Source organism: Mus caroli, chromosome 1 (assembly GCF_900094665.2).
Source record: "Mus caroli chromosome 1, CAROLI_EIJ_v1.1, whole genome shotgun sequence".
Lineage (NCBI taxonomy): Eukaryota > Metazoa > Chordata > Mammalia > Rodentia > Muridae > Mus > Mus caroli.
The window spans coordinates 153,260,122-153,286,213 of NC_034570.1; the positions used below are offsets into that span (position 1 = coordinate 153,260,122).

General features: G+C 38.3%; 1 protein-coding gene across 14 annotated transcripts in view; it reads right to left on the bottom strand.

Moving 5' to 3' along the window:
• The window catches only part of Prrc2c (proline rich coiled-coil 2C), a 68,976-nt gene that overhangs the window by 28,283 nt on the left and 14,601 nt on the right, over positions 1–26,092 (bottom strand). For 10 of the 14 annotated variants that reach the window (XM_021176181.2, XM_029483411.1, XM_029483397.1 and 7 more), the window contains exons 2-17: positions 24,308–24,473; positions 22,723–22,900; positions 20,861–20,970; positions 19,908–20,033; positions 18,047–18,267; positions 15,644–15,726; positions 14,924–15,057; positions 14,734–14,821; positions 13,619–13,763; positions 12,700–12,753; positions 9,640–10,198; positions 8,866–9,023; positions 8,201–8,456; positions 7,122–7,329; positions 3,720–5,984; positions 1,585–1,793 (exon numbers count right to left, since the gene is read on the bottom strand). In XM_021176181.2, coding sequence (XP_021031840.1) covers positions 1,585–1,793; positions 3,720–5,984; positions 7,122–7,329; positions 8,201–8,456; positions 8,866–9,023; positions 9,640–10,198; positions 12,700–12,753; positions 13,619–13,763; positions 14,734–14,821; positions 14,924–15,057; positions 15,644–15,726; positions 18,047–18,267; positions 19,908–20,033; positions 20,861–20,970; positions 22,723–22,900; positions 24,308–24,419 — 4,906 coding nt within the window. In that variant the 5' untranslated portion in view covers positions 24,420–24,473. The remainder of the gene's footprint in view (positions 1–1,584; positions 1,794–3,719; positions 5,985–7,121; positions 7,330–8,200; positions 8,457–8,865; positions 9,024–9,639; positions 10,199–12,699; positions 12,754–13,618; positions 13,764–14,733; positions 14,822–14,923; positions 15,058–15,643; positions 15,727–18,046; positions 18,268–19,907; positions 20,034–20,860; positions 20,971–22,722; positions 22,901–24,307; positions 24,474–26,092) is intronic. The other 4 variants (XM_021176192.2, XM_021176135.2, XM_029483393.1 and 1 more) reach the window with 3 other exon arrangements.

A 26,092-nucleotide genomic window follows, 5' to 3' on the forward strand; every position in this document is an offset into this window, starting at 1 on the left:
ACTGGGAGGAGGAGGGGGAACGCTTCTGACCTGGGGAGTGACTTTACGGTGCTATCAGGTGTGTTTTATGACTAGCCACTGTCACAGTCCCCTGTGACCCCTGATTATTTCCCTTTCATGATCTAAATGTGAGACCCTAGTCTTCCCAAGGATGTTTGTTTTTTGTGCTTCTTTCCCAAGGACAGGTGCCAGCTGTACCTGGGAAGAAGGGCTTAGCCATTTATCAGTGAGTGCTAGCCTCAGTGACTTGGAGGCTTTTTGTTTATTCTCAAGATGGCATCTATGCCTCCTTGGGGGTGGGGTTAGGGGTGGTGGGTGAGGTGTGCCTCTATGGAAACGGGATAGTGATATTCTGGTGTCAGACAGGGTCCTCTCTGAGCGGCCAGGAAGGAGCAGGAGGGACAGGAACTTCTGTGAGAGCACAGAAGCAGGCTGGCTGCCTGTGTCATTTCACTAACCCACTCCACTTCATCACTCATCCATCTCATATCGGTACAAAAGGGTAAAGAAAACACAAGGTATTCTGAGAAAAGAGGTAACATCCTTACAACCTCATACTATGGACTAGCTGTTTTATACATAAGAATTTTAGTGGCATCCCCGTCCCTCTATTTTACTAGATATAAGCAGTACTTCACCCCAGTTCTGACAACTAACTGACTGTCAAGTATCTCAGAGTGGATAATCACTTATATTTCTAAATAATCCAGCTAAAAATTCCTAAACATGCAATTAAGATCAGTTATTTCTTTCTCTTTTCCCCCCATTTGAATTACAAAAGTTCTCAAAATCATGTCTGGTAGATAAGAATTTGCATTTCAATTTCCAACTGGGACAAATCGTCGAGAACCACACTTTTGAGAACCACTGGCCTAGAAACAATGTCTGAGATCTGAGTCCAAACAAGTAAGGGTTTAATAAAAACAAATACCAATAAAACCACACACAATTAGAAGCAAGGAAAAGACACCTATATCTCATATTGGGATAACTACCTCACCTAACCTTCCATTATAACTACCTCATTAAGAAATCTCAGTTCTGCTTTGGTTTCATCTGAATGAATGACAAATATACTATTACAAGTAAAATCATCTAACTTGAGATAATTTGTACTAATTTCTTCACCCAATATTTCCGTATTGCTTATTATCTGTATTTGATGTCTTCATTTGTGGCTTCCTTAATTTACCCACAATCACAGCCAGCCTCCCGTTGTTATTCTCTGCTTGTATTGACTATTACTTTTTTCTTTTTAAGAAGAAATGTTCAGAATTGCTTTAGTTCTAACGTAAAATCTTCACTTTATGTTTGTTTTTCTGTGCTTTCTCAAGCATGTTTTGCAATTTTACTGGCTTAATCAATTTCAAGCCCCTTCAAATGAGAACAGTGAAATCTTCCTGAGTATCATTAACAAAAATTGTACCCAATGTTTGTAACATGCTAAAAGGCTAGTGTTCTTTTACTCTAAGACAAGTTATTTTGGTCTATGTCTAACATAAATGTACAACTTCTCCTTCTTTATGTTTTCACAGTATTTGCTTCAATTTACCAAGAAGTAAAACAAAAGAATCTGAAACATACTTGCGTAATTATTGAGGTCAAACTGTGACAGAGCATCTACTTTCTCCTTTGGCTTCTTAGGACCCGGTTTGGTATCTTCCCTCTTTTTCCCAGCAGCATCCTTGGAACTCTTCTGTCCTGCACCATTAGGCACACCTTCTTGGTGGTGTGCAGAGTTACCACTAACAGGGTCAGCTCCAGCTGTGCCTGAGGCCTGCTCATCAAATGGCCTAAAGAATATAATTTTAGATGATTTTGACATACTCCAACAAAGCAAAGCTGTGTTTCCTGGTAGTTTGCAAAGTCATACCTAAGAAAGAACAGCACTGAAAAAGACCCAGTCATTCTCAGCAGCTTCTGACCTTCATTAAACTAAAGCTCCAATATAGTAGGCCAGCTCTTTGAAGTTCTCCCCAACAATTAAAGTCTAGAATTCTAATTATCCCCAGGAGGTAACTGGGTCTGTTTGTCATTTTATAAATGAGTTATAATATGGATATATCAAAAAGAACTTCTGTAATCAAGTCAGTACTAGATCGGCTCCTAAAGTGGGCAGCGTACAAAATAGGATTTAAAACAGCATTCTAAATGTTTACATTGTTCAGCATATATACACATTAAAAGTTTTATCAGATTTATGTCCTGATGGAACCATATTAAAAACACCTTTAACATGAAAACTCACTTCAAAGGCAAATAAATATATCCTTAAGTTTTTGTTCCTTAATATAACAACATAGCTATTCCAGGTCTATTTTAAAGAAATTCCCAGATGAAAATATAACATAAAAATGGGTATCGTATCGGTCTACACAATTTCTCAAGATAAAGGATTACTGTGTGTCCGGCATGACTCCCAACAGTCTGAAGTGAATTCATTCTTTCCATATGGGCCCCGCCAAACTCTGTTGTAACTACAACCATTCACTGGAGTTTCTACAAATTTATAGAGCTGTTGCTATCTTCACAACACAAAAATCAAGTCAAGATTTTTTTAGTAGTACTTGAAATTCCAATAATTTATTCGGGCTAAATACTTACTGTGTTGCTTTTATTGTTACCCTGACTCTTGAACATTCAAAGTGAAATCTATATTGAGCATGTATTCAAAAAAAAACAACAAAAACAAAAAACTGGTCCATTACTCTAGAATTTTGTTTGAAAATACTAATTTCATACAACTAAGAAATTGAGATTACCTGCAATATTGTGCTAATTCCTAAACAATGCTTTTAAGATTTATTTTTATGTATACAGGTGTTTTGCCTGCATTTATATCTGTACTCATGTGGGTACAGGGAATCAAACCCAGATGCTCCGGAAGAGCTATCAGTGCTCTTAGCCTCATAAGCCATCAACCCATGAATGCTTATGGTATGCTGTGTGCTACAATATCCCACGTTCTCGTTTCTCTTCATATTATATAAAGCTTCCATCTTTTATAATAAACGTCAAAGATCTGAATGGACCCTATCAATACTGAAACCAGTATCAACGTTATAATCAACATTTTAGTATTAAAAGAGCAACCTTAGCACACACTTTATCTCCCAGGTTGTCTTTGAACCATCTAGTCAAGGATAAACCTCAAATTTCTGATTACCCTGCCCGCTATCTTCCCACATGCTGAGATGACATGTAAGCACCATGCCTAGTTTATGCAGTGCTATGTAAACACTTCTACCAACTAAGAAGCTACTACACCCTCAGACATGAAGTTTTAAAAATTAATTAATACCCATTGCCAGAGGACTCATGTTGGCCACTAGAGCATAGTAGACATGCAGGGATTGGCTTTCTGGGACTATTATAACTCTAGAAGGGAATACAATTTATGACAATTCACCAAGGATTTCTGAGATGACAGCACAGAGTGCCAGAGTAATGTGGCTTTAACACATTCAAGTCTTAAAACACACCTGGAGAAACTAAGGACAGAGAGCTAGTCATTAGCACAAACCAAATACAGAGACTGTATGCTCATTTCTGGATGTACAAGTACTTCTAACGCTCTCTATATAATTTCCAAGAAAACCCTTTTAGAAGAAGTGTCTTAGCATAACAGATTAACAGCAGTCAGGAATACAGGGTCTTTTTATCTAGCCTGGCATCCTGTGTACCTTCATTTAAGGTAAGTTCTAAATTACAGTACTCACCCTCTCTTCCCACCTTTTGATGGTGGGCCATTTCTTCTTTCATTCCTAGGACCTGAAAAATTCCTTCCTGATTTGGGTGGGCCATTGTTGCCACGACGATTCTGGCGATCAACTCCAGGTCTCTGACTAGAAAAACTTCTCTTCGCTATTTCCCTTTTTGGAGGCAAAACACTTTCACCAGCCTTTACAACTGCTTGTGAACTCATCTCAGCATTTTTCTTCTCGTCCCTCTCTCGCCTCTCATTAAAATCACTGCTTTCAGAGGCCGTTTCCCACTCCTCATTTGCCTGATCTGAAGAGTTCTGATTAGACAAATCTGGTGTCTTGTTTCCAGAAATGTCCGCAGGTGGATTAGCCGGTTCTTGAACAACATTATTAGCTGGGCCATTTGAGGGTACCAACACCTCACTTGTCTTGGAAGCGGCCTCTCTCTCTCTCAGCCGTCTAAAGCGAGGTGGCTTATCTTGCCTTGGTGGTCGGGTAGGACGCTGCCTTCGGGGCCTCTCTCTAGCTGGGTCAAATTTTCGCTCAAATTTTGGAGGTCGTTTATCTGCCGGTATAGGCATAAACTGCTCATGTCTTCTTGGTGGCTCTGCATCTTCAGGTTTAGGAGGTTCTGTCTGCCTTGTGTTCCACTGATTGTCTCGATAAGCAGGCCTTCTTAAGGTGGCAGGACGTGATGGCCGGCCTCCAGGATCCCTTCCACCTCGTCTGAACGTTCCTCCTCTGCCACGCCTTGTAGGCTCCCCTTTGGGAAGGAAACCCGGTTTAGATTTATCCTCATCTTTTATGTAAGGTTTCTCTAAGGGCCGATTATCTATTCGGACGTGGTTTTCAGGTTTAAAAGAAGACTGAGGCTTGACAGGTTTTTTGTTCTCAGGCCGTTCCTCTCTTTTGGGAAGTTTCCCTTTGCTTACACTGTCTTTGTCACTCGCACTTTCATGAACCTCACTGTCCGTGTCTGTCTCAGAACCCCTCTGTCGCCTTCTTTTGGGAACAACCTCAAAATCAGAACTTTCACTTCGTGTTTCGCTTTCTTCTCGTTGTCTGAGAGGTCCTGAAGGCACATGGTCTGTTCTTGGCTTATTATCTCTATACTGAGGATACTCACGAGTGTGCCCTCTACCACCTCTGCCACGACCCCCATAAGAGCCTCTATAGCTTCGACCTCTGGAGTAATACTCGCCTCTGCCTCGGCCTCTGTATCCTTGGTCTGGAAACCAATCCCTATCTCTAGCTTCTTTCCAATAGGTCCTAGTGGGTAAAGATGATTCTTTCTTAACTGCTAGTCTAGAATCTGGGCGAGGTCTTTCTATTCCAACATCTTTGTTAATGACTTTCTCAGGTGGCTTTTCTTCTTTGACTGTCGGTGCTGCAACGCTTTGCTGGTTTACAGTTTTAGCTATAGGTTCTACCTGGACACTACAAACAGGTTCCAAAGGTTTCTCATCTTGAGATGGCTTCTGAGTCAAAGTTGATGTTTCTGTTGATGGTGGTTTCTCTGGTTCTGGCTGTACTGGTGGTGAAACCAATGGCTGTGGCTGTGGCTGAGGCTGAGCTGGTGCTGGAGGTGGAAGAGGAAGAGGAAGATCTTTCTTTTCTGGCTTTTCTGCTTTAACAACTTTTTCAGTGACCTTCTCAAGCTTCTCACCTTCTTTCTCCTTCCTCTGTTCTCGCTCCTCTTTCATATCTCTAAGTACAGGTTTTTTAATGGGACCCGACCTTCTCACAGGCCTATCATTACCTTCTTCTCTTCTGTTTGAGCTTGGTCTTGGACCCCACCGAGTTTCTGATTTAGATTTATAGACTTTTTCTGGTTTAGGCCCTTCAGAAGACCGCAGAAAGCCATCTTTTCTTGGCTTCTCCTCTGGCTTTTCTACAGTTTCTTTGGAATCCATACATCTGTTGGTAACCTTAGGTATGCTAACAGATGGCTCATTTCTTTGTTCCTCTGCATTCTGAGCATGGTTAGATCCATGAGAAACACTTCTTTTTCGGGCAGGTTGACTTTCTAGTGCCAGCGCCGAGATCCGCTCTTCTGTAGGAGTAGGTAAGCTCTTTTGATCAATTACATCAAAACAAGCAGACTGAGTATTTGTATCAACATGGCGAGGTTTTACATCTTCCAGTGATCTGCTTAAAAACTTTTGTCCTTCGGTTTCAGTTGAGTCTCTAGCAACATCCGTTTTTGAATGAGTTTCCAACTGACTATGTTCTACAGGATAAGCAGCAGTCATATGCTCATGATCCATTGCAGTTTCAGGCCTGTGATGATGAGAATTCAAAGGTATTACCAACAAAACAACCTTACCCATGTGTACGTATACCCCTCCACTGCAGCATTACCCCTACAACCTCCCCCGAATATAAAATAATGAATCCTAAGTATAAAGAGCATTAATATTCCCCAATTAAAAAAAATCTTAACAAAGAGAACACAGAGTGTCTATATCATTGAGTGAATGAAGAAAATATGACGATGTTACTCAGGAAAATAAAAGATAACTGTGAAACACTAACGCAGATAAGAGTTTTGCTGGTAGCAAAGGCACCAATTGTATCAAGGGTGCAAATATAACCACCAACCTCATTCAAGCAGAATATAGAGTGAAGATTACTAGAGGGCTTAGGGCAGTCAGAAACGTGGAGATGCTATTATAAATGATGGGGTAAACTTTCAGTCACACAATATGAAGCTCTGTATCTGTAACTGCAGATAGTAATATGGACTTGTACCTTAGTTAATGGGTGCTAAAACCACAATTAAAAAAATGTTTATATAAGAAGTTCTAATGCACCAATTAGTTAGTATAACTAACATACTAGAGCAAGTCTATCAATTTGCCAATTACAAATAACTATACAACATAATCACTAAAATACATCCCATAAAAGAAACACTAGCCATCTGGCTATAGATGACAGTTTACACCACTGCCCATTATAAAGTATCATTTTGCTTTAAAGTATGGTTTACATAGTTTCTCTAAGGAATGAAAGTATCATTTCTCATCACTACAAGATTCTTATCAGCCCATTGGCTAGACTATAAAAAAAGGCAAATTCCTGTTTTTAGTAATTTGCCCTCGTTGACTTAAAATTATAATACAAGAAGAAGAAAAAATATGCACAAAGATAAAATGAAGCACATTTATGGCTTGGTATTAAATCAGAATCTAATCCTTTACAAAATGTTAATGTGTGTGTGTGTGTTGATAAAGGAGTGGGAAGAGCTTTTGTTATCATGCATTTGCGGAGATCAGAGGGCAACTTTTGGGAGGACTCCGGCCACCTGGCTTAATGGCAAACACCTTTGTCCATGAGTGGTACTGCTGGCACCCAGAATGATCTGTAGGGATGCAATCTTCTACTTATTTTTCAATGATGTAAGTAATTTATTACCTTGCATCCCCAGTTTCTTCAGCAGACTTGGGAGTAGCTGCCTGCTGAGGCTCAGCATGATAGGGATCTGACCCCCACATCATTCGAGGTTCAGAAAGTGAAATTCCATGATCTCTTGCAGATCTAGCTATATGCTCAAATGACTCAGAGCTATTGGGTGACCCTTCCATCTGGTCTCTTCTGATTAACGGCTTAGGAGGAATCATTCCTGTAAGAAGAGTTCACACACACAAGAGAACTAGGTAAAGTGAAAGAAACAAAACCATGATAAACATATACAAAATGAGTGCTAAGAAACCAAGAGGGGAAATACAATAGGAGTTCACTTTATTTTAAAAGAAAAAAAATGTGCATAGAAAAAACAGCTAACAGAAAAACAGAGATTAGAATCATACCAACAAGGCTATGTTTTGGGAAAAATTATTTCTTACAGCAAATTTTATTCATCTTTGCTGTTAAAATAGGTAACTCTGGCATTCAAATAGTGAGATATATAAACCAACTAATCAACCCTTCAAGATGGCTCTAAAATTCTGAGCCTCCTGGGTCCTGGGATTATGGGCACATGCCACTATGCTTTGAATGAGCTATAATTTGTGAATAGCTTTTTAATCATTCCTAAATCTTCCATAGTCTCATTCTGATGACAGATTATCTGGCTTAATTCTAAATGGATTCCAAAAAGGACTGGCTTATTTACTTTTTGGCTAACTTATGAAGAATCAAGTTATTATGATAATAATAAATAATAGGAAAACTATAAAAAAGAATAAATATGAAGATAAAATTTAAATGTTGAAATATTTGGCAGAGTGAGAATACTAGTAACAGATTTTAACTAGAATAATTGCCATCTCAAAAATTTAAATTTCTAAAACAAAAAAGAGCTAGTACTTTGGTCTAGTTAAACAGCTGCCACAAATGTCTACACTAAAAGCTTTTAACTTCCTGATAAAGACCTAGGGGTCGTATTTTAAGTTCTTACTAGATTAATGCTACTGAGGGAATTATGACAAAAAGGAGGGACAGGACAAGGCAACATTAAAAACTGCAAGTAGTAACAGTCACTCCCAACTGACCAGGATGAATGGGTGGAATGTCCATAGCAGGCCTTCCTGATATCATTCGAGGATCCATATAGGACTGCATCATGAGCCACCTTGGGTCAAAACCCATAGAAGCCAGATGTTGAGGGTGGGGTTGCATTGGCTGGTAAAGGGGTCTGTGTGGTGGAGGAGGGACTGAACCATTAGACGGCTGTGAAGGCACAGTCTGTGGAAGTACGCCTTGCTGCTGCTGTTGCTGCTGCTGCCACTGTTGCTGTTTCATTTGCTCCTGGAAAACCAAAATTACACTTACTGACATTTCTATTCTATAATTAATTCGTGTAACCGTATTTGAAAACAAAGGTGTTTGGGAAATTTAAAGATAAAAACAATCAGCACAGAGCTGGCAAAAGACCAAATAAGTTACAGTAATTTCTTATAATTCACATAAGTATCTCATCATTTCCTGGAAGTAGAAGATGTGTCTATGAGTAAAGCTTAAGATAAAAAAGACATGATAGAGAAAGTTAACTAACTTCTCAACAACCAATTCTCAACAAGTGTACTACAAAGAAAAAAGGAACTAAGGTAAGTTCCTATGCTTTAGGTATTTTGATTTATATTATCATATACTGAACAATAAGATATATATTTCCAATCCCATATATGAGGTAAAGTATTTTTGGTTTTAGTATTACCTGCTGCCGCTGAAATCGTGGTGGCAATGATTTCTGAAACTGTTTGAAATAGCCAGGTCGAGGTTGAGCCCCTGATTCAGGTTCTGCTTCTTGTACCACTTGTGTGGTCTCCTTTTCACTTCGATTGCTGTCCTGCCTAGTGAAAACTGGTTCTTCTTCTGCTCAAAGAAATAGTAAAAAATAATCCTATCAAACATGCTGTTAAAGAGGAAAAAGGATCTCCATAATACTCCAAATCATCACTTTGTAACCCAATATGAAAACCATCAATAACAGATCACTAGACTATCAATAGATTCTTATAAACCTGGACTCTAAGGAGATCACAGATCCAAACCCTTCACTTACATAAAAACAAAAACCCAAGGTCCTAATACTTCTCATTTATTTCAATAAATATTCATGTTAACACTCAGTATTTACATGATATGATCTATACCTGGGAAGAGGGGCGGAGGACACACAAGTGATGTATGAATATTTTAACAAAAGCAGGCAAATCAAGTGTAGTTGCACACGCCTTTAACCCCAGCACCTCAGGAGGTAGAGGCAGTCAGATTTCTGAGTTTGAGGCCAGTCTGTTCTATAGTGCAATTTCAGGCCAGCCAGGGCTACATGGCAAGGACCTGTTTACTCTTTTTATCCTGAGGAAAACTTGTTCCATCTGTTCTAGAGGATGACGCATCACAAGTATATATGCAAGGCCCTGCCTTCACCTCTCCACCATTAACAAACTAAGGAGAATGTATAATTAACTATGACGGGGCACCGTACCTTTCTTGCAGTTGTTTTCACTTTCTTGGTTTTCTGTCGTAGGCTCTACAACAGGCTCTTGGGGTTCAACTTTTTCCTCTTTTTCCTGTTCCTTCGGCTCGCCCTCCTTTTCCTGTTCTCTCAGCCTTTGTAGTTCCTGCTCCTTTTCTCTCTGCTGTTCTAACTCTTTCTCTTGCTGTCTTGCCCTCTCCATTTCCCTCTGCTTTTCCTGCTCTTTCTCAAGCTCCCGCTCCCTCTCTTTTTCTTTTTCAAGTTCTCTCTCCCGCTCCCGCTCCTTCTCTCTCTCCCTTTCTCTAAGTTCCTCTGGAGATGGCTGCTTTTCTATGATCCCGAGCTTTTCATCCAGCTGTTTCAATTTCTCTGCGCAAGCTGCCTTCCTCTGTTCCTCCATCCTTCGCTCTTCCTCCTCACGGCGTTTACGAGCACGCTCTACTGCTGCAGATATTTCAGACTGTTGTTTTCGTCTTTGCTTCCATATTTCATCGTTATCAGGTACTGGAGGCTTGGAGGGAAAGGGGCCTTGTCTTCCAGGTATTTGTCGATCTGGAGGTGGGGGATGCTGAAGGAGTAAGAGACCAGATGAAGATAAGAACTTGGTATTCGAAATAATTTGTTTTTATGTCTATATGTGTGTGCATGTATGCACATGTGAAAATCAGAGAACAACCTGTAGGAGTCAGCTCTCTTATCATTCCATTATATGGAATCTCATTAGAGTGAACTCGGGTTGTCAAGCTTGGCAGCAAGCAACCCTAACATCTGAGCCATCATCACCCTGATCACTTTCTGGGACTGATATTGTGTGCCATAAATATGGAAAGATGGGAAGGGTCAAAAAGAAGGAAAAAGAAAGAAGAGATTCTGTTAAAGCATAAACAAGACAATGAAAAGAAAAAGGGCCAGCAAGATGTTGATGGAGGGTAGAAGGAATCTGCTGCCAATTTGGACAGCCTGAGTTTAATCCCAGGTCCCACACTGTAGAAGTAGAGAACTGACTTCCCAAACTTGAACTTTGACCTCCAGTATGTGCATAAAGACTCTTAAATATTAAGTCTAGACAATATACTACTAAATTAGGAAGGGAAAAATTAATTGTAGCGTCAAACACCGAGTGAAGAAATACCCATTCACTGTGTTAGGCATTATTGCTCACTCAGTTATACTAAAAGATCAACAGAAATTTAAGTGTATGCTTTAGTAGTAGCTTGCAGACAGAATGCCTTAGAAGGGGAATTCCTCAGGGAGAAAAATCAAGGCCCAAATATGTAAAATGACAGCCCATGGGTCACCAAGGAGATGAACAAGGAAGCAGCAGAGTAAGAAGCAAAGGACAAGATGGCTGCTAGAGAAACTGCCTTGAAGGAAATTTCAAAACTGTCTGGAAAGAGATTTACGCTGTATCCAGAACACAATGAAGATTTCAGTTCATGTAACTGATTATTATTTTTATTAACATTTTCAAGTGATGACAGAGTTTAACAATACCGCTAGAAACACCAAAAATAAGAGAAAAAGTACACAAAGTGCTAAATCATAAAGAAACAAAACAAAACACAAGATTTTCAATGTAGAGAAGTGAAAAGTCACCAGGATAAAGAAGGATTGAGATTCCTGTATTGCCCAGTTAGAATTCCAAAAAAGAAAAAGAAAAATAGCAGCACAGTGAAATCAAATACCAGTGAGTAAGTAAATGTATACCATGGCTTAGAAATCACACATCTCTTTTCATGGCTTCATCTATAGCTCAGAAATGGGCTGAAAGCATAGAAAGACTTCCGATGAGGATGGTCTACACACCAAGCTCATCTGCATCCCATCACTTCTGCTCTTCTCACCCATGCCCTCCACATATCTTAACCCTAACACTGTTTTTCCTGTGCTAGAATTTTGCTGATGCAGACGAATCTCTTGGGCTGTCCTCTCTGGCTTACTACAGTACTATGGAGGCTATTTTGTGGTGGCTTACACCATTTCAAGAACAATGACAGATGTGTATCCTATGGTATAAAGGCACACATCTGCATATTTTCATTCCTCTTGAATAAACAGGTGACAGTGACCCTCTCAATTATGTTTCCTTAACAGGGAACTGCCAAGCTGCCTTCCTATACTGTTCAAGTATGCATGCTATCCTATATGTTATTACTATAGGGCAATGATGGATGCAAAGAAAGAGTATTACCGTGATTTAAATTTGCATTACCATGGTTATTAGACAGCACACGTGCTTACTGGCCACTCATTTTTCTTTGTGAATGTGTGTATATATGGTTTTTATATAAATGAATGTGTTCATTACATATCACATATAAGCATACAGAGGTTAGAAAACCTCAGGCGATATTGTTTAAGTTAAAGTGTCATTGTTGTTCATTATTGTGCACACCACAAACATGTGTGATTCTCCTCTGTGTGGATATTCTTATCCTCATGTTTGTATAGCAGGTTCTTACTGGGCTATCTCCCTAGACCACAGTCACGGATTTTCTTTGTGAAGCTAAAAATCCTTTTTACTGAGCTATGTGCCATACTATTATTATTATTATTGGTTTTTTTTCCCTTGGCATAGTCTAGTACAAGTTCTCTGTTAGATTAATATTTGGAAATCTAATTTATTAGAAGAGGCAATGGATGTGTACGTGTGTTCATACAGCCCTCCTGGGAGTGATGGTAAACTTATGACTCATCCAGCTAAGTTCAACTTACTAAAAGAATTTTGCTATGATGGAGAACAAAGAAATAGAGCAGACGATGAAAGAGAATGAAGAGCAGGGTATAGCACTCTATAGACAGTAAGCGGCAGGACTGCCTGCCTTCAGGGAACAAGGAAGGAAGACTACAAGTGTGAATGTGCCCGATATCTGCTCTGTGCTTCTTCCTTAGTGAGGTGCACAGTGCACTTGTTAGGTAAGAAGGATGAACTAGAAGGAAAACATGCAAAAGCCACAGTGAACAATGTACAACTGGTTAACCAAAGTTATAAACATAAAAGCATCTTCCAACAGAAGAACTTAACAGAGCCAAATACATAGTATACATCAACACTTATTTAAAATCTACCTGTTGTGCAAGCAACTTGGGAGGTGGTGGCAAGTGTGAAGATGGGCCACGTTCCTATGAAAACCAAGAGATTAAAAAAAAAAAAATTTAAAAATTTATCCCACACATTTATGACCACAGTCAGTGTACTAATTTTCTCAACGAGAACACAAACCTGTTCAAAGTCAACCTATTGGGCCTGTCTTAATTTACAGAACCATACAGCCATATCAGTACGGTAACAAGCAAACCTACTACAAAGAGTGAAAACTTTCCTTTCCCTTTCAAAGACTGCCAGTTTGCTCCCTATAGCTTACTAACAGGTATGTTCTTCCATCGGTTTTGTACAAATGCAAAGCCACCTACATAATTACAGCCTCTTTCAGTTTGTAATGTAGCTATTGCTATACCATCTGAACTCATTAGATCAAAATATATGCTCCCCATATATTTCTCTCCTTTTGCTATCTTTCCCAGAATAACCAGGTATTGTAAGTCTCCATTTTCTTCATGTTAAGATTTCTCTACAGTGTATTTTTCCCATGCAAGTAGCACGATGTATAAGACATTCAGTAGATGGTAAGTAAAGTGCCTTGTTTGAGAAAATATCCCTCTACTTTGACCTGATTTAATCTTCAGTTTTGGCTTGATAATTAATTTTAGTAGCCATATCAGTAATTTCATTTAACAGGCAATAAAAGCAGCAAAGAAATACACAGTCTCAGTCAAGTACTATATATCACACGCCTGACAGTTCAGCACCCAGAAGAGGAGAGGCAGGAGGATCTTATGTGTGAATCCAGCTCAAAACTACAACCAGCATCCACTGCCTGCCTGCAAACCACATAAAACCCCTTTCTCCAGTCACTTCAATTTTGGTTCTAAGATCAACTCGTCCAAAGTATTGGTAATGGTAAGGACCTGCACAGGCCCAACAAACCTGATTAAATGGTGGCCCTTTCCCATAAGGACTTTTTGTGACTGGAGGCTGAGCAGGTATCTGAGAAGATGATTTAGTGCTGGAAGCTTCATCTACTTCTTTTCGGTTTTCTGTGCTTTCAGGTGTTTTTGCAGTTTGATCCTCACTGAAGAACCAAAATGGAGAAGAGGAAAGGAACAAAGAAACAGAAATTATGTAACAAGCAAATGACTTTTCCTCTGAAAAAAAAAGTTTTCCATTTAATTTCAAGGGAAGAAAATATATAAAGCATTCAATGACAGGTTTGTGACTTAGTGATGTTAATACTGATCATGTAATACACATGATGTTTCTGTAGTGTTTTGGGGAGTAGTTAGTTCACACTGTCAAAGTGTAACTAAAATAGCAGTATAGCAGCTGCTCAAATTGGATACTCATCTGTGATGCAAATGAATCTAATACACTTTTTTCTTGCCTGTCCTCTCAAAATGTCACCTAAATATAAAAAGTGATACTGAAAATAGTATTCCAGCACTCGGGAGGCAGAGGCAGGTGGATTTCTGAGTTTGAGGCCAGCCTGGTCTACAAAGTGAGTTCCAGGACAGCCAGGACTATACAGAGAAACCCTGTCACGAAAAACAAAAAAACACAAACAAACAAACAAAAAGAAAATATTATTGACTATATTCTAATTTACTCTGGTTCAAAAGATACATTAGTGTATGCATGTTTGTATATATGTATGTATGTATGTATATAGGTATCTCAGAGATGACCTGAGCATACTATAATGTCATGTCTGAGAAAATTACAAATTGGGCATGTAAAAGCCCAATGTTTTCTTACACATTAACCCATATATTCCTTACTTGGATAACCCTTCAATAAGTAACAGAGATTAAAAAGCTCCATTTCCCAAATCTCTAATGCTGTTTGCTAATGAGCTTTTAAGGAATAACAAATAATAAATAAATAAATAAAACAAGAACCTGAAGCAATTAAGTAATCTGAGAAAAATGAAGAAAATCTGTAGGTAAAAAAAAACAAACAACATATGACTGAAGCATCTTTGTACCAACAGCTCATGTTCTATCAACAAAGTCACGCTATCAATAGCAAGACTGTCACAAGTTTACCTGCTGTTCTCTTTAGGACTAGTACTTCCTTGCTCATCATCATCACTGAAATTCAGCTGTTCTGTATAATCTACTTCCATCTGAGCACCTGGTAAATGAAGGAAAGCGTAGATGGAGTTCATAAACGCACCACTAACTGTGTCAAACTAAACCCCAGCCAGTTTCAAGTATTTCATGAACTATTTCTCACCTGCCCAACCTTCATCTGCTTCAGCATCTAGGTTATCAAATTTATCGAGCTCCTTCAGTTCTGATGCACTAAGGATGGATGGGCGTTCAGGTTCAGAAGCCCAAGAAGGAGGAGGGCCTCTTCCTCGAAGGCTTCTAATTAACGGGAGAGCAGAGAAAAAAAATGCACAGGTTTTAGTTATAGTGAGTTTAGAGTATTAAAACATTGGAATTTAGTTCATTTCAATTTGATATCAGTTTTTCTATAGCAAAATATACCCTGGTATGACATGAGTATAAAGAAATCATTAATATATACTTAGTAGCTTAAATAGTTCAATTTTTTTCATTTCAAAATAAGTAATTAGAACCATTACTTAAAGAGCATTCTAAAATTCCCACAGTAAGAGAGGAGAGTAAGAATAAAAAAAATAATTATCACTAGTTTTAGGATCATGATTTCAAAAATTTATGCCAATTACATTTTTAAAATACTCAACTATTTCGGGGTTTTGTTTTTGATTTCTGAGACAGGATCTCTTTCTCTCTCTCTCTCTCTCTCTCTCTCTCTCTCTCTCTCTCTCTCACACACACACACACACACACACACACACACACACACACACCTAGCTACTACTTTAGTTTTAGCTTACAAGAGGTAAACAATTATACTTTTGAGAGTGAACCCTCAATGTTAAAAAAAAAAAGTCTTAAAGCACATATCCCCTGTTATAAGTCTTACTTGTTTGCTTCTGATAATGAAGGTGGGAACCTCATGGGACCATGTAGAGGAGGATATGCCATCCTTGGGTACTGCTGAAACATCTGGATGGAAAAAAAAGTAACTTATGGTATACAAGTTCAGTTTGAGTAGCTCTTAAAATGTAATAAGGTATGAATGATTGATGCAAATAATATGAATATTTCACTTTGTCTGCTAGAATAGACCACCACTCATCCTCACTAACAAACCATTTACAGAACAGTGATTCCAGGAAGTCTTTTTTTGTTTGTTTGTTTGTTTTTAAGGCAGGGATCTCATTATGTAGCCTTGGCTGGCCTACAGTTTGCTCTAAAACAGCTAGTTGTGAACTCAGGGGATCTGTCTGTCTTCAAGACATGTGTTTTCACACCCCCACCTCCAGAAATCCTAACACAAACATAACTAGGACACTGAAGAACCTCCATGTCACATTAATATAATTAACTTATGTAATGACACAAACTGTAAAAACCACAAATTCGTAAACTAGAAAAACAATGATAAAGAGGAACTCACTTCAGATAACAGACAGATGTTAAGAATGGCATAGAAAATGTACTCTTAGTCAAGTTTCTATACAGATGACATGAATTAAGTACTAAAAAAATCCAGTCAAGGAAAAAGGTAAGCCTAAAAGTGGATGGGGGCAGATTATGCAAACCCTGGTAACTAAAGAACTCAGCTATGATCTGGATGGAGACAGTCTCAACACGTTTATTCATTTACAGACACATAAGCCTGAGATAATTTGCTTCTGCTAAAAAAAGGTCTTACAAAAACAAACAAACAAAAAAAATCTTTCTAGGTAAGGAAATCACACTTAGAAAGGACATTTGTGTGACTGTAATGTCTAAAGGGGGCATTCCTACCACACAGGGCTGAAACTAGGTCAAATTAAACACCAGCTCAAGGTCAACTATCAAGTATTGAGGAAATCTGAGGGCGTGGGCGTGGGCGTTGGCTACAGCACCGATAGTGAAAGGAGTAAAACTGGATGCAGTCTTTAGTTTACTTTAGCTCCCCCTTTAAATTATCCAGACATGTTAATTCTATGGGGTGTATGGCTTAAAATTCGGAGTTTGCCATAACATTAATTGCAGAAACTATCTCTACCTCTCAGTATCTACTTGTGGTGTAGACTGGGTGACTGGCTTTATAGAAGCAGCTGGTACTGAAGCCTTCTCTGCCCTTTGCTTTGGTGCACCTTCCAATGTCCACACCTGGAAGCTCAAAAATCTACAAGCACAATTTGAAAATTAGGCCCAAACTGACCAGGTCAGTTTATAAAGTTTTCTTTAAGTTTTTTTAAAAAAAGTCATGCCCTCATACTTCTTAGGATATCATTCTTCAGCACTGTGGGGGAGTTAAGGTCAGGGCCTCAAACACAATGAACTATAACCTCCCACCTTCAAAAAATACTTAATTTCCTTTGCTTTTCTAGAACAGTTAAGACACGGCAGAGAGAAGGAACAAAGCACAAGCAACTTGACACAAATAAGTGAAAGAAAAGAACTGCACAGAGGCTCTACACACAGGTGATGAGACCCCTAAGAAATATCAATCATTACCTCGATCCTAACAATGACCTGCCATTTAAGAATTCATTTTTTAAATTTTAGCCACCTTAGTGGAACTATGTATTTCCCCATGTTTTCTCCTTTTAAAACACAACCAAAAATATGCACAGATGAAATACTGTACCCAGGATTGGAGAATGGCGTTTACCACTACTCTTCTGTAAAACTTAACCGAGGTAGGCATAATAGAGCACGCATGTCCCTAAGGTCAGCACTCAATAGCCCGGGACAGGACTAATCTTGAAACCTACTTGAACTACTCACAAGACCTTGTCTCACAAAAAAGCAAAATGTAGATTTAAAAATGTATTTAGAATTAAAACAGTTCTTAACCTTTAGGCTCTTTGTTATTGGCCATGAACTATCAGTTGGGCAATTTAGCAAACCCAATGAACTTATCTTAAAAAATTTTTAAATCTGTAATCTAAAATACTCATTAACACAAAGAACTGGTAAACTAAAATTATTTCCACAATAATTAAAAGTTGTGATACTGCAATTAACATTTGTGCTTATGTTTACTTTTGAGACAAGGCCTCACACACTATGTAGTCCTGCTGCCCTCAAACTCATAGTGTTCAACCTGCTTTTGGCTCCTAAGAGCAGGGACTTAATATGCTGTAAAAATATGTGCTCTAACATGATAAAGCTACTTGTGCTGAGGCATGTGACTTGTTTACCTCACTATTCTCACAATCAGATTTTAATTAGATGCTATTGAGACCAAAGACCTACATCTTCCCCATTTCTTGAGTCCCAGAGTAGAAAATTCTTTTGACTGATTGCCATGTTTAGCAGTACTCACATATGGAGGCATCATAGCTCTATACTGAGAAGCAAGTGCAGGCTGCTGTCCATTCAGTTTGGCCTGTGGAGGACCACAAGCTATTCTCTTTTCTACCACTTTGAGAATATCATTTTGTTCTGATGTTATAGCCGTGCTTTCATCCTGGCCAAGTTGCTTTTCATCCTGATCAGAGGAAGGTGACCCAGCAGACTTACCACCATCTCTCCAGCAAGCAACATCTGGGATGGAGAACAAAAAGGATTGAGAAAATATTAGTAACATAACAGCAACACCAAGCTTAGCATATTTTAAGAAAATGCCACCAAGTACAGTAAGAGTGGGGATTTGCTGTCTTGTAATGCAGACTAGAGTCATAAGATTGTGAAGCAGAAAGGCTCTATGTCAGGCAGCCATGACAACCCATGAAAGGAGGGTTATCAGAACTTGTATAAAGCTTTCTCAGTGTTTCTGTAATGGTTCAAAAACCACTACTCTCACTTGGTCTGTCAGGTAAGCATCTAGAGGGAAGGAAGGAAGATAAGCGAAATTCTACAACGCAGAAAAGCTGATGGGGGATGTCCACATCCATTTACTTTAGTCAACTCTTACTAATTACATGGGAGCAGATTCAGTGACAGTATCTTGTCTACATCTTTATTTCATCAAGTAAGACCACTCTGGTTTTAAGGAAATCCTGAACAGACTATTAAGAGACAAATATCCCCCTTCTAGAAAACAGTCCACTCTTTCATTAGCCTCTCCCCATCACGTATTTTGGGGAAGGTATGTCATGAACAGTAACAGCAAAGGGGGCTGCGAGAGAATCCCTTAGTCACAACGTTTAACCAGGCCTCTTTTGGATTCCTTCAGAAATGGTGGGAGGTCATGTGTTGGGTTCAGTTTGTTGACTCATGCTGCCACATTTATTAGGAGACAATAGGTAACTTTTGGGTCAAAATTTAACTAACTGAAGAAATGGTGGAGCTGATCCAATTTTAATGAGTAATTGATTATGTTATGAAGGTTAAACAAAAATTTATGACATGTAAGTTTGACAAGAAATATTGACAAGAAATAGGTTAAAATGTAAAATGCAATGTATATAACATTAAAATATAAATATAATTATAAAATATAACATTCAAATATAAACCTATAAAATTTTGTTAGAGGAATCTCATAGATATAGTCTATTGAAATGTTTCGTAATGACAACATGAAGCTAAAACATTTACATGTGTCTCAAAATTTTATTTCTTTTTTTAGTTTCTGCTTTATAATGCACATAAAGTACCCTTCATTATCCAAAATCGAGTCCAGAAAGCAAAGAATCATGGGATACAAACAAAAGTATATAAAAAAAGAAAAAGAAAAATGGGTAGATCTTATACAATGGGGGAAATATGTTAAAACCAAAACAAACTTGATATACATATATATACAAATATATGCATACACACACACACACACACACACACACACACACACACACGGGTGCTTGTGTGTGTGCATGTGTATGGTTAGCTAGGCACAGTAGCATATGCCTATAATCCCAAACCATGGGAGGCTGAGGCAGATACATGCATGTGAAGAAGAGGGAAGGGAATAGGGAATGAACAGGGCAAAGATAAGGACAAAAGGATCACCTATTATTTACAAAGAAGATACCTGGATACCTTACAAATTTTGACTTACAGATTAAGTCAGATGTAATTATACATTTCCAACAAGCTCTACAGTTACAGCAGTACTATTGTTGGCACAAAAAAAAAATTCTGTGTTTTAAATGAATACAACACTAGTCTCTACAAAGCAGGCAAATACACAGAACACACATTAGATGACACTTTAAGACAAAACATATAGAAAGCATTCTCACTTGGAGGGCGTAAACTGGGTCCAGGTCCATAGTTTTCATCATTTGCTTCCTTTTCTTTCTTTTCCTGATCTCCAGCTGCCTGAAGACTGGGAAATTCCTGCTGAAATTGACTATTCACTTGGATTCCTAAACATTTTTCAAAAACACATTAAGTTAACTTTTATAATGAAGATAATTCAAGTAACCCTCCCAGGATAGAGTTCTTGCTTCTTTCTAATGAATTAATTATTCCACATTCTAATGACTTTCTATCAATAAATCGCATAAACTGTACCTAAGCCCTTGAAAAGTTATTGAACAGCCACGAGGACACAAAACTCTGAGAGAAACCTTTCAGACATGTTGCAGGAGTGTTTGTTTCTCTTTCATTATGACTCCTACTACTGAAGACCAACTTCTCTGCTAAAATCTTTTAACAACTAGTTTAGATTGGATTACTGAAATATACTTTGACTAAACACCAAGTCCCGAACAAGGTTAAGATGTTTTCATTTCATTTACTACTTTGATTTACCACTAAATAGCAACTCACTATACATTAAATATGTGTCCATTTTTAAAAAGTATTATAGCTACTGTGCTTTATGATCATTCTCTAATTTTCACTACCCAGAAATCCTAGGAGGATTTCTGTAAAAGACATTTGGGCTAATTAGGGAAAGGAATCCAGTATCAATATACAATGTTTTTGTATTCACTGAAATGTTAAGGGTACAGGCCATGTCTGTTGAGTTATATCTTAATTCATAGATGTTCTTTAAAAGGCAAAGGATAACTCAAGAGACTCTCCTTAGATTAGATCACATATGACTTCTGTCAGTGAAATGTAACTAGCCTAATAAGAGTTCAAGGATATGACTATATCCTCTGGCAATGCTTTCTTCCTTTCCTTCCTGCAGGGCTGTTCAGTAACCACTAACCCTCACCAGATCCCCCAGCTTATGTCCACTTACCATCTCCTTGCCCACCTTGCTTGTTACTGGCCCATGATTTGGGAGCAGGTGCTACTTCTGGGGGAGCTGCAACCCCAGGTTTGGGCTGTGCTGGTGACACTTCTGGTGCTCTTTAAAAAAATATTAATCCATTATTTCAGATATTACACATTAAAAAATGTTTAAATGTATGTAAATTAAGTCTGCTAAGTTTGGCTACAAATGGATTAATACTTATAAATCACAGAGGCATCTCTTATAAGTGGTTTGCCTTTGTATCATTACCTTTAAAGCTATGTCTGTTTTCTCCCAATCATCTCTCTCTTTAAATAACAGAGATGACAGCTGCCTGTTTTCCATTTTGTTTAAAAAGAAACCAAAACAACTTGATACTGAAAGTAACTACCAATAATGTTTTAAAGAACGACATTATCAACAGAACTGTAAGTATATGCATTAAGTTTACACTGGGATAATTAGGGGCAAAGGTTATGCAAACTCTAAATGTCAGATGATAGATTCATCATTGCATTACATTTCGAACATGTAACAGCAATCTGTCTAATCCATTCTCATGAATAAAACAGGATTAAAAACAGTCTACAGTTTTATGCAATCCTTGCAATATGGCAATACTTAAAAATGAAAAGGTTATTCAAAAACTAAAGAATGCCAGTATTATTTTTTTGTACACCCAGCCCTAGCTCCCTTTCTACTATAAAATAATTCTCCAGCAAACTAAAGTTTCTACAAAGGAGATCAAATATACTATAGAAATTAAGCAGGAACATGGAGACTTGATAAGATCCATGCAAACAATGTAAATCCTACCAACTGACCAATAACTACATAGTATTTAGCCCAGCTAATAATCTGGTCCAAACCTTGACAAACAGAAGGACAAAATATTTACCAAATGAATAAGGATTGGGGCAGTGCTAATTCTTGTTTTTTTTTTTTTTTTTTTTTTTTTTTTTTTTGGTTTTTTCGAGACAGGGTTTCTCTGTGTAGCCCTGGCTGTCCTGGAACTCACTTTGTAGACCAGGCTGGCCTCGAACTCAGAAATCCGCCTGCCTCTGCCTCCCGAGTGCTGGGATTAAAGGCATGCGCCACCACACCCGGCCTTAATTCTTGTTTTTCACTCACTTTATAAATAATGCCCGAACACCCATGGTACACAAAGCAGTTTCAAAGGTGGAGTCAGAATTCTTAGGCATCTTGGAATTTAGGCAACAGAACCAATTCCTTATTTTTGTTTCATTTTTTTATATTATTTCTTTCTGACTCAATTTCTTCCTCCCATTAGAAAGTGAAGGCCTGGTTTGAACAGGGTGGGAGAGGAGGCAGTATGGTACAGGCTATGCAGTGTAAGTAAACCTGTTTATTAGCTACTCTGTCATCTGTTCTTATGGCTAATGCCACTGGACTCAAAGAGCCTAACGACTAAAAGTGTGTATACATAGCTATTATATATTTACATTAAATATGTCTATGCACACTTTAAATGTAACACCATAAAATGAGTTATAATATCTATATTATTTTTTTAACTCTTCATTAATCAAGGACTTATTAAAGCAGAATGCTGGGTTCCATCCTCAGATAATAGTTTGCAGTAAATATTGATTGGCTTGTAGATTTGTTCTTAGAATGTTAAGTTCATTTTTCATGTTTTTGCTAAGTAATAGAGTTAAGAGAAGTCCAAGATTCTATTCTTGGAGTTAGCAGGCATCAAAGAGTAAGCTGACTTGTGTTTTCATCTGAGGAAGAACTCTCTCAATTATAAGTGTCATAGAGTGTTTCTATTGGCTGAACAATGCACAGCAATGGCAATTTCCTACAATGAGAGAAGTGTTTTATTCTTTTAACAGATTCTGACTCACTTTTCTTCTTCATGTTGCTCTTGTTTCGATGCCCATCCTGTCCCATCTTTAGGCACAATATTCACATTAGGATCATTGCCTTTGTTCTCTGCTTTGAGACTTGGAAGGTTAGCAGGTGGGGGCATTCGCCGTGAAATACCAACTTTTCCAAGACTTTGTAACCCATGTCGAGCTGCAACTAAAAGATCAGTAACATCAATTTCCTTAGAACATCTACTGTTCATCACTCTATTATACATTTTATTCAACAAATATTATAGATGAACAGGAGTTAACAGAATCTCTGACTAGTCCCCAATGTTAAAGTAGAGCTCTATAAACTCAGTTTATAACCTACAACATTAATTGAAGGTAAAAAGTAAACAATCCACTCAACATATTAAGCCATCTTGGGACCCCAGCAAAATTTGTCTTAAAAAACAAAACAAACCCACCCACCAAAAACCCTTAACTTCTAAATACGGAACACTATATACTGGGAGTATGGGAAGGGGGAATGCTAGTTTTGAAATGTTTTCAGTCAATCTATTTTAAGTAAAAAACTTAAAATGTTAAGAGAAGAAAGTTCAAACTACACAACTTGGAAGGTGAAAGTGGGAAAATAGCTCCATGTTGGAGGCTGACCTGATCCACAGTAAGTTCTAAGCCCTTTAGGGTTACACAGTGTGATGACTTGTATATGCTTGGCCCCAGGGAGTGGCACCATTAAGAGGTGTGGCCTTGTTGGAGGAAGTATATCATTGTGGATACAGGCTTTAATACCCTTGTCCTAGTTGCCTGGAAACCAGTCTTCTCCTATCTGCCTTCAGAATAAGATATAAGAATTCTCAGCTCTTTCCTGCACCATGCCTGCCTGTATGCTGCCATGATCCCACCCTATTGATAATGGACTGAACCTCTGAACCTGTAAGCCAGCCCCAATTAAATGTTGTCCTTATAAGAGTTGCCTTGCCTTTTGGTCATGGTGTCTCTTCATAGCAGTAAAACCCTAACTAAAGTACACAGCAACAAGTTCTTGTTTCATCACCTCCTAACCCCAAGCAAACAAAGCCCACAATGTTCACAATACTGCAGCAAATGCTCTACTTTTCACTGTATGTACTGGTGCAAGGGACCCAAGTTAAAAAGGCAGGACTTTTTTTCCCCCTGTAGCATGTGCACACACACACCCACTCCCCTCTTTGTCTCTTAATATGGTTTCTTTCCTATAGACACAAGTGTATATAGAAGTGTATATATACAAGGTTCTGTGAGGTTAAGAACCCTAGCTGTTAAGTTCTAAGTCACACCTATCTGTATTTAACTTTAGCTCCAAGGGGGATATATCATAGCTCTGACCTCTGCAGGCACCTGCACTCATTTCCCCATATCCACACACAAACACACACATCTACAACATCTAAGTATCATTAAAAAATTAAAAACAAATTTTCAAAGGTAAAATATTTAATTCTTATTCCCTGAAAAGAATGTGAATACATACAAAAAGTCCAAAATAAACGGGTTCACCCTAACTTCTAATCATACACATTATACACATCAACAAATCCACAAACCACATAACGTGGGCTACTGATCTACTCACCTGTAGTCTTCTGTGTTTCCAAGGACTTTCCTTTGTAAGTGTTAAACAAACTGAGTGTTGCATACTTCTTCCCATCCTTGGCTTTTGTGCTCTGGCCTGACTTCTCCGACATTTCGGTGGAAACTCATCTAGTCCAAAACCTCCTGACACACCCCTTAAAAGTAGTCTTTGTGATGCATACAAGAAAAAAAAGAAAAAGAAAATTTTAGTATTAGCTACATCCAACAGTGACTGATCATCCTAAACTACTTAAGATTGCACCCCACTGCCTAACTATATTTCTCTTCTGCGCACATTTTCAACTTTACAATAGAATATAGGCATATTTTTGGTTGTAAGCATAGCCTTTAATGGCTGAGCCCCTAAGCCTGAATAAAGGAATATTTAAGAAGGGCCTCCATATATATATATCAGGCTAACACTGAAATCTCAGAGATCCTCCTGCCTCTGCCCAGGATAAAGGTATGTACCACCATGTCTGGCCTTACACATATATAATTTCTAAAAGCATAGAATTTGCAGCCATAAAAAAGTAAAGTAGGTAAGTAAAAAAGGGCAATCTCACCATAAATAACTGGTTTAGTTAAGAGTAAAGTTGAATTTTGCCTACTTGCTTTCTAGTGTTTTGCTTCTAAAGGGCTTGGGGAATACCTTTCCACTCTCAATCAGGTCAAAACTTTATTGAAACACACACTTGAGAGAATACCACTGACTTGTTCAGAAATGAAGTCAGTTACCAATAGAACCTAAACAACTCAAAAAGGGTATTATCAAGATTTAAGTTTTTTAAATGAATTATTTTACTCATTTACATTCCAAATGTGCCCCCACTACTCCCCCCTTTGCCTCTGGGAGTCCATCGCCCTTCACTGGGGCATCAAGTCTCTACAGTATTAGGAACATCCTCGCCCACTGGGACTAGACAAGGCAGTCAGTCCTCTGCTACATCAGACCAGCCTTTTGTGTGCTCTTTGGTTGATGGCTCTCTCAGGTTCCAGGTTAGTTGACACTGTTGGTCTTTCTATGGGGCTGCCATCCCCTTCAGTTCCTTCAATCCTTCCCCCAACTCTTCCATAGGGATCCCCAACCTCAGTTCAACTAACATGCCAAGAGCCACTAGAAGAAAACTAGTTTAAAAATTCACTGTGACCACATAGCTGCATTTGACATTAATATCTTAACAAACCAGTACAATATAAGTAGCAATTCCCCAAATGCTTCAAACAGTATGTTCAAGAACTTATTTTCAGTCTTTGACTTCTGATTTCAGAATTGTATTAGCACAATTATGGGGACTGAAAGCACTACATTCTCTATCTGTAGCACTTCTAATTTTAAAACACCTCTTCAAGGGATAGATTGTGATAGCCAGAGGACCAAGTCTGTCCTGCAAGAATGTCTGTTATATAGGACAGGGAAGCAGCATCCAGGAAATCAAACAATGTGGTCATCTATACAAGTCCAAAACCTCGAAAACACCAATTGGCATGCCAATGAGAAGGAATACCGGTAAGAGCTCCAGGCTATTAGCAGCTGCTAAGAGAGGGAGAAATCAGTCCTCTTCAGGGACAAAGACCCTCACAGGTTATCCAATCCCAAGGAGTCAAATGCTAAACACATGTCCATGGGAGCAACACTAAAGGGACTTGCCAAGTTATATTTATAATTATATATGGTTAACAATAGTAATTAAACAACAACACTATTGCATATGCCAGAAAGATTTTGCTGAAAGGACCCTGTTATAGCTGTCTCATATGAGGCTATGCCAGTGCCTGGCAAATA